The sequence below is a fragment of the Sceloporus occidentalis genome, unplaced genomic scaffold (assembly GCF_023333645.1).
Source record: "Sceloporus occidentalis isolate IW3139 unplaced genomic scaffold, rSceOcc1.0.p SCAF_7, whole genome shotgun sequence".
Lineage (NCBI taxonomy): Eukaryota > Metazoa > Chordata > Lepidosauria > Squamata > Phrynosomatidae > Sceloporus > Sceloporus occidentalis.
Genome location: NW_028316987.1, coordinates 73875934 through 73896284, shown reverse-complemented (window position 1 = coordinate 73896284; position 20351 = coordinate 73875934). Strand labels below are relative to the sequence as shown.

Genomic DNA, 20351 nt, shown 5'->3' with positions numbered 1-20351 from the left:
CTGGTGTTATTATTAGCACATGGAGCTGGGTTAAACAACACCCATTGTTTCTTCCTTCCTTACAAGGAATTTTTTATCACATATTTTATTTTCACATTAATAACACACTTTTTTTTGCTCTAATACCAATAAAACATCTCAGTTTCTGAATAGATGCAAGTTGAGTAGCACCCTGTTCAACTCATAATCTAGTAATGAAAAGGTTCAACTTTGTGGTTGACAAGGGTTAGTGTTTCAGTACTCCTTCTCGGTGGAGGGTCTTCACTTCATTGTGGAGCAGCCTTTTCTGCTGCTACAGTCAAGTATGGTGATCCTTGAGGAGGAGTGCACAGGAAGAAGAAGATGCAGGCTATCTATAGCAACCATGTATTTTATGGTTGCTTGCCTGGGGTGTGGGAGAACATTGATTCCTGTGTGCAGGCAAGTATGGTAATCCTTGAGGAGGAGCATACAGGAAGGAGGAGATGCAGGTAATAGCATCCATGAGTATTTTATGCTTGCTTGTTGCAGTGTGGGAAAACATTGATTCCTGTATGCAGTTGCTTAGAGCATATGCAAAGAATCAAACCCTTTGGGTCCCAACAAAAGCATGTGCTTATGCATCCCATGATCTGCTCAGAGTTGCTATGAACTGGTTATATCTGTGACTGTGGTTCACATGAATCTAGTGTCAAGGTGGAATCATAATATCATAGAATTGGAAGAGATCACAAATGCCATATTGTCCACCCTCTGCCATGCAGGGACACACAGTCAAAACACTCCAATCATGTATCATATTGTATACACATCAGGGTGCATATAAAAGCATTCCCCACTAATTCTTTTGGGATCACTAGCTCTCCTGGACCTTCTTTCTTCAGGCAAAAAGTTTGATTTGCCTCTCCTGGAAGTGGAAATTCACCTTTTAAATAGATTTCAAGGGAGCCTGCACTGTTTAGCTTTTAAAAAAATATACCCAGTTTTCAAAACCAGAGGTAGATTTCTGGCTACTTATGGTTTTGTCCTCTCCTACTTTCCAGCAGTCCGTGATCATCACCCTCTAGAAGGTCTTGGGGCAGAAAATTGGCTCCCAGACTCACTTAGGTTGTTTACCCCTGAGTTACATAAACAATTGGTTTTCTCTCAAGTTGATAGTATTTAGTGGGTCAAGAGTTCAAGCCATATGCATCGGATGATGAGGCAGAACTTATGAGGGGAGGAATAGGAAATGCACACAAGCAACCCATGTAGATAGTCTCTTATTGAGTTGGAACAGACCAGAAAGTTAAGCTGCCTTCTGGGTGGCTTGGGAGTGCGGTGTTTATGCGCCATAGGCTCCCATGCTGCTCAGAAGCTGCCAGGCCGTTTACACTGGGATGGCTTCATGATGCTTTGGTGGCGTGGTGTTTACACACTGCACTCTGCCAGAGCATCATGAAGTCAGCTTCTCGTCTGAAGGTTTAATGAATTTAGATTTTAGGGTTACATCTGAAGTGTCAGTGGCCCATTGGGACTCAAATGATAAATTAATAGAACAACCAGCATTCAATCTACACTAGAGTTGTTTTTCATATTACTGGTGTGAAAGTATTCAGGTGTAATAATAATGTGAAAATAGAAATGGTAACTATATTTAAAAAAGTGAAGTATGAATCAAGTGTTGGTCTCACTGATGATAAAAAACTGCAAAGGAGAAAAATTCTCCACCTGTTTAAAATAGCAGGATCAAAATGGGTCAGTTGAATGAAACTTTGTTTTTGTAAGTTCTGTGGATGATGATTGTTCCTTTTACTTGTACTCTTCCACATGTTCTCTATATGCAGCCAGCCCCTAATATTGGTGCATTTCTCCTTTCCCTATATAATCATGAATTTGTGAAAGGAGTTGTTACATGTTTACAACTATATGCAATCAACAAACCTATGCAGCCTGGGTCCTTGTAATTTGGGAATCCCCTACATGTGTACAACTTTATGCTATGGGGATTCTTTTATGTGCTCAAGTGAATGGCCAGTGGGGTGTGCAGAATTTGGGAGTATGGCTGATTGGTACAGTTTCATCCTGCTTTCCAAATGTTCAGAGGTGGAGGTGAATGTGTGCTGGAAGTGATTGACTTGCTCAATTATTTTCAAACGGAGGTAGGTCTGCATAATCAGTGAATCCTAGAGAATGGATTTCTGTGGGGATTGAAGTCTTTTAAAGTTATGTCCTGGGAAAAACTGTTAGTTGAATCAGTTAGACGTGTGTCCAAGACAGGGTGCAGTAAAGGATTAATTTCCTTCTAAGAACTAAAATAAAAGTGTTGTTATCGGGGGGGGGGGGGGGAAAGCTTCTTTCATGCTTCACAACATTAAGAACACATGGTTCCAAGACTTGACTTACATGTCCACCCAAAGGGAATGAGGCTTAATATAAGAGGTAATGTTGATAATCTCTGGGTCCTTGCCATGACAAATCTTTGCAAACATAGGCCCAGAACAGATGATTCAAATGTGTCGTCTGGCGCCAATTTTAGGGTTAAGAACCGTGCACCAACCACACAGTCCCTAACCCTAGTATGTGCCAGTGGCACAATAATGGCGGCATCCCATGTACACGGGCGCCACGTTGTGGCATGTCCGTTACATCACAAGTCTGCCATTGGTGCACTCGTAATGTAACAATGGCGGTGCAAAAAGAACTCGTTTTTTCCGGGTTCATTTTACTCCAGAGTGACAGCGTGCGGTTTGGGGGCTGCACCCTCCCTCCGGAATAAAAACAGGTGCCTGCAGACTGCTGTACTCCCCCATAGTTAGCCAAGATTCAAGTGTGTGGGATTCTGCAAGAGTCATTTTCATTAAATCTTGCAAGTCCTAAATCTATTGATTTGTTTAGCACTTTTTTACTACCACCTTAAGAAGATTCTGAATGGCATGCTATGTTAGGTGCATTGTAAACCAAGTGGAAATTGAGACCAGTCTCTTGTATCCTTTCCACTGGTCCCCAAATGGTGTCCTTTAAGAGATTTTGGACTTCAGCTCCCAGAAGCCTCAAACATGTTGGGCAGTAGTCTGGGTTTCTGGGAGTTGAAGCCCAAAATTCCTTAAAGACCACAGTTTGGGGACCACTGCTTTATAACATTAATAAGAACAAATGGTCAACTGGGCTTAATTCATCTCTCTTTATAATTTGACCCTATGTAAACAGCTTGGATTAGTATCTGGAAACATTAGTATTAGTTTCTGGAAACAGAATGTTACCTGAGAATGTGGAATTGGTTCAGCTCATGGTACTTTCTTTACTTGGCTTTGTTTTTAGAACAATCCTAACTGGCAGTTTTAGAATATCTTACTAGCCCTTAGTGATTCTTCGTTAGTCCTGGCTTCCCACTTACACTAATAGAATAGTGCTTTGTTTTTTATTTACCCCAAGATAAAGAGCAGAGAGAGGGCCTAAATACTGTAAACACAGCAGATCTTGCCTGATTTTGTAAGCTAAGCAGCATCAGCCCTAGCTAGTACTTGAGTGGGAGACTACCAATGAATACCAGATGATGTAGAGTATATTTTAGAGGGAAGTACTTTCAAAAGCACCTCTGAGTATTCCTTGCTGAAGAAAATCCTATGAAATTCATGGAATTGCCATATGTTGACAGGCAGCTTGAAGGCACATACACATAGAGCAGTGGCTTGCTTTGCAGTAGCTATTATTTCTTGACAAAATGTAATCTCCAGAACCTGGTTTTGTTATTCCTATGGTATACTCCTAGTCCACAGACCACCTTCTCTATTAATAAAGGATGGCCCAGTTCCAGGGAGAATATATGCTCATTTTAAATACCAGTTTACTTTCAGAGTTCACTGCATTAATTTCTGGCTGTTCACTTGAAGCTTTGGGAGTTGATAGAATATATAATAACATGCCTTCTGACTCTAGAAGAAAATACTTACTGGCATTTTCTTGTCTGTATGGTAGGAGATTTTCCTAAGTTTTCAGAAGGAAAGTTGAGTATAGCAGTGAGCAATGACAGGTTTTTTTTTGTTAATAAAGGCTTGGTACAGACCACTGCTTTGCGGCGGCCTGGGGCCAAAATTAGGACTGGGGAGTGTGGAGCATCTGCATGCTCCACACTCTCCTGGCGACATTTTGGCGCACACACATTTAAATAGCCTGTGGGCCGCCTCTAAACGGCGTGGCACGTGGATGGTGCAGCGCCACTCCAGGGCTCTAATGGTGCCTTGGCAGCAGCGCGGAAATGAGCTGCATTTCGCAGCTCTTTTTTAGAGCGGATCATTGCCGTGCCTGTGCAGTTGCCGTGGCAATGATCTGGAGCAGAAAGGGGCTATGTCTTGGCGCTCCTTTCTGTCCATCTGTATCGGGCTTATGTTTCACAATGCATGAGTGCAACTTTTAAACCTAGCATATTAAATAGATGAAATTACTCTAAATTAATAAACAAGTTTGGTATGAGCTACTGGCTGGAAACCTATTGATTATTCATAGCTAAAGTAAGACTATTGAATCAATTGTTGAAGGGGAAGTTAACATAGTTTTTTGTGGGTTTTTCGGGCTTTGTGGCCATGTTCTAGCAGAGTTTCTTCCTATGTTTTACCAGCAACTGTGGCTAGCATCATCAGAGAATCTTTGCCTGGAAAGGACTTGGCTATACATATATTGTGTGACCTGGAAATGCAGGAGTGATTTGCATGTGTATTGTTTGTTGCTGATGGTAGTCACCATTTGAAGCCACGGAGAAGAAGATCTGGCTGTTTTCCTGAAGCATCTGAACAACATCCACCCCAACATCCAATTCACTATGGAAAAAGAAAAGGAAGGAACACTGCCATTTTTGGATGTCCTAGTCATCAGCAAACCGAACCAACGTTTGGGTCACACAGTATACAGAAAACCCACACATACCTGCACAAGAACTCCAACCATCAACCAGGAAAAAAAAAGAAGCACAATTAAAACACTGGTAGACCGAGCAAAACACATCTGCGAACCCCACTTCTTGGAAGATGAACTGAAGCACCTAGACCGAGCTCTACAGGCTAATGGTTATTCCAGCTCAGACATCAGAAGGGCTGCCAGGCCCAGGAAAACCCAGAGGAGTGAAGACAAGCAGCCACCCAAAAGGAAGGTATTTTTACCATACATCAAAGGAGTCACAGACAGAATAGGCAAAGTGGTGAGGAAGCACAAACTGCAAATGGTTTACAAACCGATGAAGAAAATCCAGCAAATGCTTCGCTCAGCCAAGGACCAGAGAGACCCTCTCACAGACGCAGGAGTTTACCGCATACCATGCAGCTGCGGACAAGTCTACATAGGGACCACCAAACGCAGTGTGCAAACAAGAATCAAGGAACACGAGAGACACTGCTGATTGGGCCAGCCAGAAAAGTCAGCAGTAGCAGAACATGCTACAAACCATCCTGGGCATAAAATACTGTTTGAAAATTCTGAAATTCTGGACCATGCCAGCCACTACCATGTCAGGATGCACAGGGAAGCCATTGAAATCCACAAACACCTGGACAATTTCAACAGTAAAGTAAACAAGGTTTGGCTACCAGTCCTGAAAGATAGCAAAATAAAGACTCAACAAATGCAAATGAGAAATCTCCCAGGGTCAGGGGTTTCCCAGCAGACAATGAGCACTAATCAAGCAGACATTAATCCTCTTGTGCAGACCTTCACACCCTGAGGACTGCCATCAGCAACAAACAATACACATGCAAATCACTCCTGCCTTTCCAGGTCACACAATATATATAGCCAAGTCCTTGCCAGGCAAACATTCTCTGAAGATGCCAGCCACAGTTGCTGGCGAAAAGTCAGGAAGAAACTCTGCTAGAACATGGCTACATAGCCTGAAAAACCCACGAAAAACTATGGATGCCGGCCATGAAAGCCTTTGACTTCACATAGGAAGTTAACACTTAGGTAAATAAGTGGTTTCCATGTGAGAATACCATAAATCCACACCACAATTTACTGGTATTACTGGGTGGAGGGGGAGGCCTGTACAGGGTGACATCCCAGAAGAGGGGTGACATCTGGTTGGACCTTGTTGGCTTGCCATGGCAGCACAAACTCTTCCTGAGGAGACCTCTGGCACCCTGCCTCCTGGCGGCCCCCTCAGCCAAGAGGTGGGGTACATATTATTCTCAAAAATGAAGTATAGTAATTATGATTAAGTACAAAGTGTCAGGGTTTTTTGACTGTGTCAGCTATAGCCTCATTCAGGATTGTATTTTTGATGGCCTGTAGTCCATCCTGGTGTGGGATGTTGATGTATAGGGATTCCACATCCATCTAGGATGGTGTTCTATGAGAGGTTGTGGATGGACTGTATTTTCCTCAGGAAATCAGTTGTATCCTTCATGTGGCTTGGAGAAATGAGTCCATGCAGGAGGCAGAGAGACAACTGTCCAACACCACATTTTACAGAATGTTCTCCAAAGATCCAACTGTTAAAGGAACTATATACATTACTTAGATAATTCTCCACTGATACACACAATTAAACATACTCCATAAACGAGGCAATCCAGGAAGATCTGCTGTCTGAAGTGTTAGAATCCTGCTTGTTGGAATATCTACAGACTCAGTTCTCAGGCCACATGGCGTCAGCACTCCAAGCTACATGGAGTGGGTTTAAATCCACAAAAGCTGGTGCGAAAATGTTTTTTTAAAGGTGTCACATTTCCATTTATTTCTTCCTCCTTCCCTTTTCTTTTTTATGCTGCAAGAGACTAACATGGCTAGTTCTTTGAAAACTACCATAATTGTGAGTGGAGATTATTTGTATTTCTTTGTGAGTAAGAGAGTAAACACACTTTACATTTCCCTTCAGATGAAGGGAAAAATATCAGGGCACTTGAATATCATTTATATTGAATGACAGACATTGATTTTTGGTGTGACTTCCTAATTATGTAATGCTTAATGAATACAAAACATGATTCAAAATGACAAAGGAACATGTCAGGTAAACATATTCTATGGTGCACATTGAAGGTTAATTGGAACTGATTGCTAAACACTTGATTTAAAAAAACTATTGATTTCTCTTCCATTTTGTTTAGTTGCTTTTGAGATGAGGAACCTTTTACTGTGGATCTTTAGCAGCGGTGTTCAACACAGCTCAAACACATGTGCAGCTTTGTGTAAACTTTAAGAGGCTGCTACAACTTCTAAACATTTGCCAACAAGATGTGTCCTTTTTTCTGTTTCATCTTTTAAATGATTCAACATGTGGTAAAAAATAAAAACAAAAACTAAGTAGGATAGTTATGGGGGAAGTAAGAAACTTGCTAGTAGAGTGCAGATTTTGGATCATTCTCCTAATAGTTTTTAATCAGCCCATTAACTAGTTAATTAGACAAAATATAGCAGGGTTTTCTTCTTTTCAAACTCTGAGAGGTTTCAGATGTTGATAAAGTGTGGAAATACAGGGAGCTTGATTTATACTCTTTGTATTCTATTCATGCATATCACTGGTGTAAAAAATGGCTTTCCACTAAACTTCAGATTAAAACCATCTGTTGTGGAATGGAAGGGCATTTTCCACTCAATTCCTAGATGTACTTCAAGTTTACATGCTATTATCTTTCTTCATGTGTCCACTTCTTTGGAAAACCTTGAGTTGTAAATTAACATTCACCTAGTGTTCTCTAGTTCTTTAGACATAATGGGCAAATCTGGCAGTTAAATACAAGGTAGGATTTCCATGGTGAATTTATGGTCATAGCAATTGTCTATGGTGTGAATTCAACAATGAAATTCTAGTGATGTAGTGAAATAGAGTATTAGGTGAGTATTGCTTTTCTTTGCTATACATTTATTTACAAGTCATATGGCAACTCTATCATGGGATTTTCTTGGCAGAATTTGTTGCCCTTGTCTTCTTCTGAGGCTGAGAGTGTGTGCCTTGCCCAAGGCCACCTACTGGGATTCGAACCCTGGTTCTAGTCCAACACTCAAACCACTACACCATGCTGGCTCTTATGTCTTTCTTTACATGACTATAAAACAGATGTGAAATCATGTGGCCCTCCAGTTGTTATTGGGCTGTAACTCCCATGATTGTCCTTGCTGGCTAGGGTGCTGGAATTTGTAGTCAAACAACTTCTGGAGAGCTACTTGATTCCGAACTGAATTGTAAAGGACATCCCCACTACTTTAGATATTTATTTATTTATTTACTTATTTGTATGCAAAGGGATCTAGTAGCACCTTTGAGACTTAACTGAAAGAAAAAAAGCTGGTAGCATGAGCTTTCATAGACTTGGGCCTATTTCCCAGATGCACAGAGTGGAGTAGAGAGTCCAGAGACAGACCTATATAAGCCAGTTGTGTGTGAGAATGCCAACTGAAATTCAAAACCTTGTGGGTACGGAGATGAGGTTGCAAGTTCATTTTTGAAGGTGGCTGTTGGGGGACAAAAGCAGGAGGAAGGATGTTGCCTAAAGCCAAGGTGAGTAGATAACCATATGAATGAGTGTGGGAATATAATGTGGGAACTAGAGAGGAGATGCGATGAACTGGTCAAGGGCGCCCTCAGGAGGATGGGGGTTAGATTATGTTGAAATGTGTTTAGTATGCCAGAGAACAATTATCTCTGTTCAACCCACTGCTGGTGGATTGGAGTCTGTTGATGCATTCCATTTCTGCTATTTCTCTTTCCAGTCTTCCTTTGTAGTTCTTTTGTTCAAGGACCGCTGTTGTCCAGGGCATTCCATCTTGGACCTCAAAACCGTGGTGCTTGAACTTCATTTATTTCAATTTAGTTACTTATCACTGGATTAACTGCTTAAAAACAAAGAGGTTAAATGGTTAAACAATTTTTTAATCAGTTGGTAGAGTACTTTGGTGATTCAACTGTGAAAAGGTAGGAAACTCTAGAATTTAGCTGTCTGAAATAAAGAGCAGCTGAAATGAAGTTTTCCTCTAACTATTTAAACATAAACCAGTGTCCAGTCTGTTCACATTTAGATTCTCACACCATGTCTGAATTAAAGGTATGAATGTGGGAAGCATCATTGTATAGCTATAAGCTTATTCAAGCTATTTTAAGTAAACACACATGCTGTGACCTAGTGTTTGCAGGAGTATGCTGCTGTCTATTAAATTTATTTATAATAAAAAAAACCCTAATAGTGATTTATGTGGTAATTTCCCTCTTCCCTCATCTACTAAGGAACATTCTGCTAGGTATATCATAATAAAAAGAACTGTATTTCAATTTCCCAGTGTTGTGAACATCATAGCATTGCTTAAAATTCACATTTAATTCAAAATTGTTTTAAATTCACTTTTCTATTCTATCTGTTGTGTGCACATTAATCAGAAATTTAAGCAGCCACTTGTGAAAGCTAATTAATATGTTAGATTGGGGTAGGAATCAGGCAGTTCTCCAGATGTTGGACTGCATCTATGAGCATTCCTCACTATTAACTATGCTGGCTAACATCTGGAGAGTGATATGATTCTTATCCCTAGACTAAACTAAACTAAACGATCCAGTAAAATCTGGGGGACTATGTGATTTCCACCTAAGGTTAGATATATATTTAGTCATGCATACAGTAGATACATTGCAATTAATAAGACAAGTCACTTATAGCTTAAGTCCCATTGATTTTAATGGGTCTGCTCCATACCTAACCTGTTTGGATTCAGACCAAAGGTATTCCTCTGGCAATTAAGCTGGGAATAATGTTGCTTTGTCTTTAGTAGGTTCAGAATGAAGTTATGTGAGATCCAAGGTGGTTTTATAAGACTTTTTGGTCTCATGAGATGGGCTTTCTCACAAGACTGTGAGAGGGCTTTAAAAGATCCAAGCACTACCTTAGAGGTATCTTTCATCTCTGTGCAGCATGCCATCTTCCCATTTCTGTATAATGGTATGTTCTTTATTTTCTTCATCTTTTATAACTGATTAGGAATTTTGGGGTTTCCCCTTGATTGACCTGTTTGGATAGCCTTTTTTTAACCTGCTTCCTAATGTTGATAACATAATCTGATTTAACTGGTATTTGCTTTTGTCACATCTGGTGGGAAGTATGGGTTACTATGGTTTAGGAGACACAGGTAAGCACCCAGAGGTACCACACCTGTTGAAGATTTAGCATTCCTAATTTCCTGCCCTTTAAAGAAAACCCAGCAGGAGGGCCTTGGAGGTCATTTTAGACATCCTTCTGTCCAAATGCTAACTAACGTGTGTGTCTGTTTGTGGAGATAGGCAGCTATTCTGCATGTCCTTTGAAGCAGGCCATAATAAATTTTCTGAGAGCTAGGTTGGTATGATTCTTGTTTGGAGACAGCATGTCTCAGATATTAGCATCTCTACACTTCAGTTTTCTCATTAACCATTGCTGAACTCAGTAAAGATGTAGCCAGTCTGAATCCCACTATCTTGCCTCCTATCTTCATTCTGGGAGTGTAAGGACAATATTTATAACTTAGATTTTATTAGACAAAACTAAACTGTAAGACTGCTATAGTCTTAAACACACACACAAACACACTCATCTTCTGCTCAGTCACCTCTTTCATATTCTATATTATCCCTATTTTTAAGGCCTGTATTTTCTTTCTGAATAATAATAATAATAATAATAATTTCTGTGTCATTTGGGACTGCTACTCTGAACCCAGAGCAAACTGAGAACAGATGGTTGATAGAAAGTGATGCCACCTGGTCTGTATCTTGTGCCAAATACGTTCTTCAGTATCCATAAAGGTTAGTGAGAACATAAAGGGACAACTGATAAAAGTCAAGCTGTTTGTAAACAGATTGTCCATAATATCAGTGGAATGAGGGGGGGAAAATTGGCTTGGAATCCTGAACTTATTAATAATATTATATTCTCACCTTGTTATTCTTTTCAGTTATGAAAAGTCTTATGCTTTTGATTTGTAAAATGTTTTCTTTTCTAAACTTGTGTTTATACTTGTGTGTATGTGCATTTTTTCTTAGAAAGTAATGGTATAAATATACACGAATGCTTTTTAAGTCTATTTGTTTATTTATTTCATTGAAACCTTACTTTGCTAAACAAAATGTTTCTCTAAGCCGTTCCCTTCTATTCAGTTGCCTGAAAAAAATGTTACCCTTTTTGTTGCTGTTAAAAGGGAATCAGCATGCTCTACATTGAGCTGCCTTTGGAAACTGTCTGGAAACTTCAGCGGGTTCAAAATTCTGCAGCCAGAATGCTGACTGGGTCTAGTTATGGAGAGCATATAACACCCTTGTTAAAACAGCTTCACTGGCTACCTGTTTGTTTCTGGGCACAATTCAAAGTGCTGGTCATGCCTTATAAAGGCCCTACATACTGTGGGTCTGAACAGACAGGCCAAAATAAAGCTGCTTTGGGTCACTTTGGAAGCATGCTTTTAAATGACACATGCATTTTAAGAGGCCAGAAGCTGCACCAAAGTTGCGCTCCAGTCCTTAGCGTGGCTTTGGCGTGGCTTCTGGCCTCTTAGGACACATGCATCATTTAACAGCATATCTCCAAAGTGACACGAAGCAGATTTATTTTGGCCTGTCTGTTTGGGCCCCAAATCTCCCCATACGAACCTGTGAGATCCCTAAGAAATGCAGGAGAAGGCTTTCTCTCTGTCCCGCCAAGATCCCAGGCTTGTCTGGTGAGGACACGAGAAAGAGCCTTGTTGGTGGCTGCTCCCACCCTCTGGAATGCCCTTCCTGGGGCGGCTAGGCTGCCCCCCTTCCTTCTGGCCTTTTGTTGGCAAGGTGTTATGCAGGTGGGCATTTTGTATAGCAGAGCAGTTTTTATGGACCAGGTGGGTTTTTAGTTTGTTTTTAACTTCTGTATATTTTATGTAATTTTATACTGGATGTTTTAATTGTTTTGAATTTTACTGAGATTTTAAATGTTTTATCTGTGAGCTGCCTTTGGTCCCTCCGGGGAGAAAGGCAACATATAAATGAAAAATAAATAAATACATAAAATTTAATTTACACCATTAACTGTCAAATATTTAATCTGATAATCCTTCTTGAAGTTTTAAAAACACACACACACACACACACACACACACACACACACACACAAAACAAATAATTGCAGATGGCCATGGGAACGTTTGCAGGAGAATTGCCCAGTTAACTACATGACAGAGAACCACATAGTTTTTGACCAGTTGGTGTTACTGCATCATTACATCCTCCTGTAATTACTGTGACAGCTCTCGGCTTTTTAAAAAAGCAGTTTATTTAGTGTTGACTGCATCTATTTTGTTTATTTTTCCTCTCTGCCATTTGTAAAAGAAAGCTGAAAGGGGATTTTTCTGCAGAATGTATAGCTAGATAGCATTTTGAATCAAATTCTGATTATATTTTAAAGATTATGTAGCATTATTGGTTTAATGATGAGTTTAGGACAAACAAATAGGTGACTCCCAAATACTGAGTGCTGCGGGCAGGAGAGACTAAAGACAAAAACACTTGGAAAGAAAGGTCATAGTTCAGTGGTAGAGTGCATGTTCGAATGTCTTTTAGGTTCTGGGTTTAATCCCTGGCATCTATAGGTAGTGCTAGAAGCAGTAACAATTTTTTTTAAAGGCTACTTTATTATGTCCTTTTAATGTGTTCAACTCAAAAAGCAAAAAGAAAAAAGAAAATAAAAGAGGGGATCACAATTGTTTGTGGGTTGGCAGTTTGACAGATGATAAGGGAGCAGCTGTAGTAGTCAGGAGATCTACAAAACTATCAATACATTAGGGTTGAGTTTACAAATAAAAAGTGAAGGCACTTTTCCATGGCTTCATGTTTTATCCTGGTGAGCCATAAGATGAAGAAGCTTTGTTTGCAGAAATAATATTACTGAAATATTATTTATTTTCTGCTGTCTCCTGTCTTAAACCCAGGAAAGCTTCTCCTAGTTAATGTATAACTTATGGTTTGAACTGATATAAGGGAGATAGAAGAAAAGTGATAGAGGAAAGTTTTGTAAAATATCTTGTCTACTAGTGAGATCACAGGGAACTAAAGAAGCTATTAAGACCTTCCTTTCACGATGTGTTTAAATTTCCTTGGGAAGACAACAACCATACACACACACACAAACTCACTCACACATACATACACATACACACACACATACATATCCTATTTATCATTGAAGGTGTGTTCATCTGTTACTTTTTAATGGTAATCTATTCTCTTCCCCCTCCCCACTTCTCCAGATTCTTGGTTTCTTTTGAGAATTGACATTGTACAATCTTTCCAAATTGGTTGGAACACTGCTCCAATACCATTTGTTCTATTCCTTCCTTTAGTTATTCATCCATTACTATGGTTGTCTATCACACAAAACAGATGGACCAAATAAAGTGCCTTCCGGGTGCTTTGAGGACATGGTGTTTAAATTATGCATGTCCCTCAAACTGCCCGGAAGCCACTCTGAGGCACTCCTGCTGATGGACCATTCAGAACTGTGGTAGGGGAACATGGTGTTCGGTTGCTATGGTCCCATAGCAATTGGGGTGGGAGTAGTTTCTGGCTGCTCCTTTTGCCCCATCTGCCTGACCTCTATGTGAAACAAAAAAGAGGTTTATTGTGGGAAGATGTCGTAGGCCCGGTACAGACCTCCCAAAAAGGGAGGCCTGCCAGTGCCCTTTTTCCCCCTGCAGGGAAGTCACAGCCGCCAAACCACGGGGCTTCCCTGCAGAGGAAAAAGAACCCGCAAAAAGTGGGTTTCTTTTGCACTGCCATTGTGATGTCTGAGTGCACCAATGGTGCACTTGTGACATCACAAGTGCGGTGTGTCATGCGGATGCTATGCATCCCTCACATAACAATGGCGGCGCCCATGTACGCAGGGCACCACCATTGTTATGGCGCTGCACCATACTAGGGTTAGGGGCCATGCGGTTGCACCAGGCCGTAGTTTACTAGACTGTCTTCTGTTTGTAAAAGATTGTAAATTTTTCAATGTCATTATCTTTTTTGCAAAAGGATGATTTATATGATAAAATAGGTTTGTACATGTAATACAAAGTGACTGTCTTAAACAGATCTTTTATTCTTTAAGCTGTGCAACATTTTCTTGTACTGTATGAGGTACTTTTCAACGTAATTGTGTTTGGCAGGTAGCTAAACCAAACATAAAAGCTGGTTATTCACACTTATCACTGCCTAAGTTATATTGTTAACTCTTTAAAAATTACTTTGTTAATACATATGAAAGTAAGACTCGTTGTTTTTAGTTAGACCTCCTGTGGAACAAACATCTGTAGATGGATGCAGACTGATTCAGGTTCCCATCTGGCCTCTCTGAAGAAGGCTTAGAAAAAGTAGACACTATACTTTCCTGTAAGCATAAATTGCCCTTCCTGATTGTGATCAGCCATAGATTTTTAATTGTACCATGTGGATGCTAAGATAATGAAGGTTGTGTATTTTATTTTCCCCTTCTGTGGATGCTAGTTGCTAAATAGCTCTACAATGTGAAAAACATATCTGGAAGAATTGTTCTATTAACTGTTCCATTAAAATGTTGTCAGATTAAAAAAAACCCACCTCCTTACCTAATGCCATAAAATGTTGTGGTGTAGTGAATATAATTTCTTTGTTTTCTGATAGGTCAAATACAAACGAGACTTTGAAGAAAGCAAAGGAAGAGGTTTCAGCATTGTAACAGACACACCAGAACTGCAAAGACTGAAAAGGACTCAGGAACAAATCAGTAATGTATGTAACAATGATGGTAGTTCAGAGAAATGGTGCAGAAATGAAAAGGCATGGTTGGAGATGGCTGATTGTTTTCAGTCTTGGGTCTGTGTGAGTGCAGAAATTGGATTATTTGATGCTTTTGCGTGTGTTTTGTTTTGACAGCACATTGGTAGTGTGTGTGTCACCTCTCCAAACAAGTTAAAGGTGGACTTACTGTTAAAAATTCATATGCTTACGATTAAAAAATGCAAATGGTGAAAAAATTCTTGCAAATAGGATTTTTTTGCAAAGTTTTACTTTTAATAATGTTATGCAATAGATATGTTTTGCAAATTAGTCAAAGTAGAAATTGCAAAATAATTTCACAGATAACTTCATTTCCAGAATTATCCTTTTCCCAAGAATATTGCTTTAAATCCAAAGAACTGTGACAGAAAGAGAAGAAAAGTTTTCTTCAGTGAACGTTACTCAAGATCTAGTGGAAGACTTCTCACAGTGGAGCACCACAATGTATCAGGGATTGTGTTATAGTATGAGGAATAATTATGAAGAAAAGCACATAAACTAGTGGGTCTTGGAGATCTTGTGTGAACAAAACATTTGGGATTATGTTTTCCATGCAATGGTTTTCTGTTAATTTGGAAGGAGATATTCCATGAGCCAAACAGGCTTTTTGTTTGAGAACTAAGATCCTGCCTGCTGTCAGTATTTATTTATGCAAAGAATAAAAGTGCAAAAGTTATTTGCAAGTTAAAAATATGTACACATAAATGCATAGTTGGAGAGGTTGCAGCAGTACCTTAGAGATTTATAGCCTGAAATGTGAGCAATCATATAATCAAAGGTCACAGCTTCATAGTTCCCCATACTCTCCAGAGGTATTATTATTTCATTTCCCCAACTAACTCTTGGTTGAATGTGGATAGGAAGAGTGTTTGTTATGTTAATTCAATGACTTTTTAGGCGAATAGTTTGTGCAGAAAGTTGACACTGGCTCATGGAATACTCCTTGGAGGTAATGACCAGGGTGATCTGGAAGGATATTAAAAGGACATAAAAGTCTAACGAAAAGGTGAGTAAGTATGTGTGGGGTATCTATAGTTATACCACTATTGGAATTAAGAATATAGTTCAAAAGCATTCCAAAGCCTTAGATTAATTTACTGCACAATGATTTACAGACTCTGATGTGATTTTTGGAATACTATACCATGGATTGTATTTATAGCCATTTGGGGGCAAAATCAGTAATGGAAATCATGTGAACTTCAAAATGTTGTTGGACTGCAAGTTCCAGCAGTCCTAGCCAGCATAACCAATGATGAGGAATGTTGGGAATGACTGTGTGACAACATATAGGGCTGCATTATTGCCATTCCAGACAAAATCCAATACAGTACTAGTCTTATCTAGGATAAACCCATTAAAATGAATGGGACCTTTTAGTGATAGCTAGCTTCATTCTAATTCACTCTGTTCTTGTTAGGACTCAGTTTGGTTTTGCCCTTTAAATGTACTTGTTTTCATACAAGCTATTAACATGTTTTTCTGACAGTTGGAAAGCCATGAAGGAACTATAATGGCTTACAGATCTAGCAAACTTTTTTTTCTTTTCAGAATTGTAAATGGGTTGTAATGTTGTGTGTTCTCCTTTAGCCTTCCCTCTTTATCTTCCAGAATCTCGTCACCCCAACCTAGTGGCCTGAACAGTTCTTTGCTCTTTGGTATCTGGATGCATTTGTAACCCACTATGTCAAAATAGGGGTGGTCCTAGATGTCATATCTTTATTGTCCAGAAAGCAATGTCTGGCTATTCAATCTGTCTTTCCTTAATAGATTTTTTGGTGGTAAGAAAAAGATAGAAGAAGTGGGACAAAATATAGGATGGTTAACAATTGAATGGATTGTTATCTGCTCCCCAGTATTTTTTTTAATCTTTGAACAAAACCACATGATACCACAATAAAAACCTTCCACAGAAATCCACAAGATATATCCATTCTGAATTTTTGTCACGTGGTGGGTTATATCTTTAAGAAAGCCTGTACATCAGTTTCATCTTTGGTAAATAAAAATGAGGTGTTTTTCAGCATGGAGGCATCAGCTTTTAGATGAGCATTATCTTATTTACTGCTTTGTCTTGTTTTGGGTGCAAATACTGCTCTAGAATCCACTACAGTATATTTCGAAACTGTTCAGCATAAATTTCAAAATGATCAGTGAGCTCACATTAAGGAGTGGCCCTATATTTTCTTCAGTTTGCCATTGCAGATTTCAGCAATTGGACAGACTTTAGGCTTGTGTGATCTACTTGAGTTTATTGTTGCATTTGAAGTCCACCAGCTGGAGTCTGAGGCAAAATAACAGACCAGGAAGGAGACTAAACTCAAAGGTTTTCAGTGCGAAAATGTGAGCATGCACAGAAATTCTTTTCTACATAAATTTATTTCTGTTTTCCACAAAGCTCACTTGTTTTTAGTAGCCTCATTTAGGAGGGGAAAAAGTTCTTTTGTTTTTGGCTAAACAGTTGGCAATTGGGATTTTTTATTGATCTATACCAAATCTTCTGCAAAGCTACTAGCAGATTCCAGCCTAATTTGTTATAGAATACTTTTACACCCAGATGCAGTGTGGGAGATGATTACATTTCAAACAAATTCTGAATGAGAGGCTTTATGCCATGAGAGACATATTTCTGTTCTGAACTTTTGTGCCTCAAATATATTTCTTCTATGAGTGCATTGTTGTCCTTCCTTTATCAGTTTATATACTGTCATTGATGCAAATTCACACAGGTATGGCATTTTGTATAGCTTGATTCTTCTTCCTTCTTATATAGAAGTAAGAGTGTTTCCAAGAGGGATGAAAAGTTATTTTCACCTCTCCTTCATATGAAACTTTGTGTTTTGAAGATAATCATTGTGTTTTAAAGGGAAGGAGGATTTTAAAAAACACATATGAATCCTGAAGATCCTACAGGATTAAGAAAATTATAGGGAAAATAAATTATGCTTTAAAAACTACTTATTACTGCTAATGTAACAGGCTGGATTGATTTAAATTAGAGGTATAGAACTATGCTGGAGGTAGGAGGCATTTTCACCCCATGTTATTCCAGGGCCACATCAATATGTTCTGTGTAATAGTAGAGCAACCCGATATACCTCCAGTTTCAATTCAGGCTGAAAGTTGGCTGTGAATGGTGGGTGGGTTAATGGGTTGTTATCATGATGATGATGATGATGATATTTATATATATCCTTCCAACAGACAGCTTATTAAAGTAAAAACATAACTGATTAAAACAATAGTGATAGTATAGTTAATGGTTTCTTCTCCCATTTCTTTTCTGGAGCTGATGGGGGGAGGATTATTGTGCCTGCACTGATGTTAATATCAGCCGTGGTTAAGACAACAAGACATATGACTGAAGTATCTTTTATGTCTTTCTATGTGTTCTACAACAGAGTGTGAAAGGTAAGCTGGCTAGAGTATAACATATAGAAAGGGATGTTTCTCAGGAAGGTGTGCATCTATATATAATATGGATGTTCTGTCAAACCCTACTGGATATTAAAGATGTAATTCTGTGACAAAACATTACCCTCTTGAATTCATTGAGAACAAGACCATTTTGAAGAGCAAGCTCATTGTGCCAAAGTCAAAGGCTTGATAGAATTCTGTTGTCATAGCAGTCAAGACTGGGTTTTCTTATATGGATTGCTCTAGGAGTATTAAATAAATTAACTGCTTCTCTTAATGACAAGTTTTAGACATTTTGGTTCACCTTTCCATGGTTGGATGGACATTTTAAATTGCCTGTGCATTTTCCAATTTGTGTGGTGTGATTTAAGATGCTCATAAATTATTATTTTTTCAATATTTCAGATTTAAAATATTCACATCTATTCTGCTGGGATAGCACACTGATTTTGGGCCTCAAAGGTGTCTGCCTACAGTGTTTGCTTATTTGTGATCAGGCACTATTATTTCTTTTCATTCTAACTGTCAGTTTTCAGTATGCTAGATAATTTCATAGTGAAAGTTACTTAAATCTTATTTTGTGAACATGTACAAAAATTAATGTCCAAAGTAGGAAATGAAATTAAAAAATGAACAGAACAAGTTTTTGTTGTTAAATCCAGTGACATAATTAGCCAACAGGGATGCCATTGTGGCATCTACAGCATTTTTTGTAATGGGCTCAGACAAGCATGTTGCTAATGGTTGATACTATCTTATTAATGAGCTGCTATCTACACATATGTGTGTGTCTCCTTCTTTGTTTTACAACTGTGTTGGTTGGTGCCCTATAGTGCTACTGGTGAAGAAAACTGGAGAGAAGTTAGCAGTTTTCATGAACTGCTTGAGAGAACCAGCCATAGTAATGGAAACTATTAATATAAAGATTTCATGGCCTCAGGTAAGCAATTTCTGTACTTATGGTAATGCTTTGGAGTGACATCCAAAAATCTACCATGCCTATCATTGTTCTCTGGAAAAAATTTCCAAATCTTACTGCTTAGCAGCTTCAATGAATTTATGGTAAATAAGAGTGCTTACTTTGCTGATATGGATTTATATATAATTTGTTCATCTAAAAAATGTCAAAATCACAAAAATCACTACGTAAACTATGACTTCACCAGATGGATTTTTGGATAGTTTAATTAAAATTTCTAATTACAGTTGGCCCTCTGTATCCAAGTATTCTGATTCCACTACCTGCAACTTGAAAATATTGTTTAAAAATTCCAAAAACCAAACCTTGATTTTGCTGTTTTATATAGGGGTACTATTTTATAACACCGTTGTGTACAATAGGACTTGAGCATCCATGGATTGTGATATTCATGGAAGTGATCCTGGAACAAACCTTGGTGGATACCATGGGCCCACTGTTCACTCAAATATTTGGTGAAAGCTGTTAACACATCTATTATTATAATCTTTAACACAGTGAATAGGAAGACTATACAGCTCCTTTAAAATATCTGGCTGGCAATCTTTTGGTGAATTAAAATAGTGTAAGCAACACAACTCACTTTTTTCGTCATTGCAGAGGGTGGAATTCACTATTGGATGTTGCAAGGATGTCATTTTCAGAGATATCCTGAAGATCCCTGGAGGTCTGCGCAGATGGCTGCTGCAGTACGTCCAGCTGAAGGAAAACCACTGGATTTATCTCCATTGTTCCCCTCACTCTCTGACAACACTGAAATGGCTGTGCTGGAGGTGCTACTCTGCCTACAAGGTGGGTTGAATGGGTAGTGTTGGGAGATATATACAGTTGGCCCTTCTTATACGCGGATTTTTTATACACTGATTCAAGCATCCATGGTTTGAAAATGTTAAAAAAAAAGTATAAGTTTCAAATATCAAACCTTGATTTTCCATTTTTTATAAGGGACACCATTTTGCTATATCATTATATTTAATAGGACTTGAGCATCCACAGATTTTATTATCCACGGGGGATCTTGGCATCAATCCCCAACATATAACAAGGGTCCACTGTATTACATCTCCCAATGCAAAATCTCAGTCAGATATCTTATGAGAAATGATAAAGTACAGAGAAAGCACCTCTTATAGCAAACCCAACAAAGAACACATTTCAAAGTAATGCTAACCTGTAGTTTAGCACTGAATGAATAAGCATAGCTACTGGGGTTGTATG

At 38.8% G+C, this 20351-nt stretch overlaps 1 protein-coding gene across 1 annotated transcript in view; it reads left to right on the top strand.

The window, feature by feature from the left end:
* The window catches only part of NEBL (nebulette), a 192208-nt gene that overhangs the window by 62913 nt on the left and 108944 nt on the right, over window positions 1–20351 (top strand). Inside the window, exon 4 of the mRNA XM_089533338.1 lies at window positions 14582–14689. Coding sequence (XP_089389464.1) covers window positions 14582–14689 — 108 coding nt within the window. The remainder of the gene's footprint in view (window positions 1–14581; window positions 14690–20351) is intronic.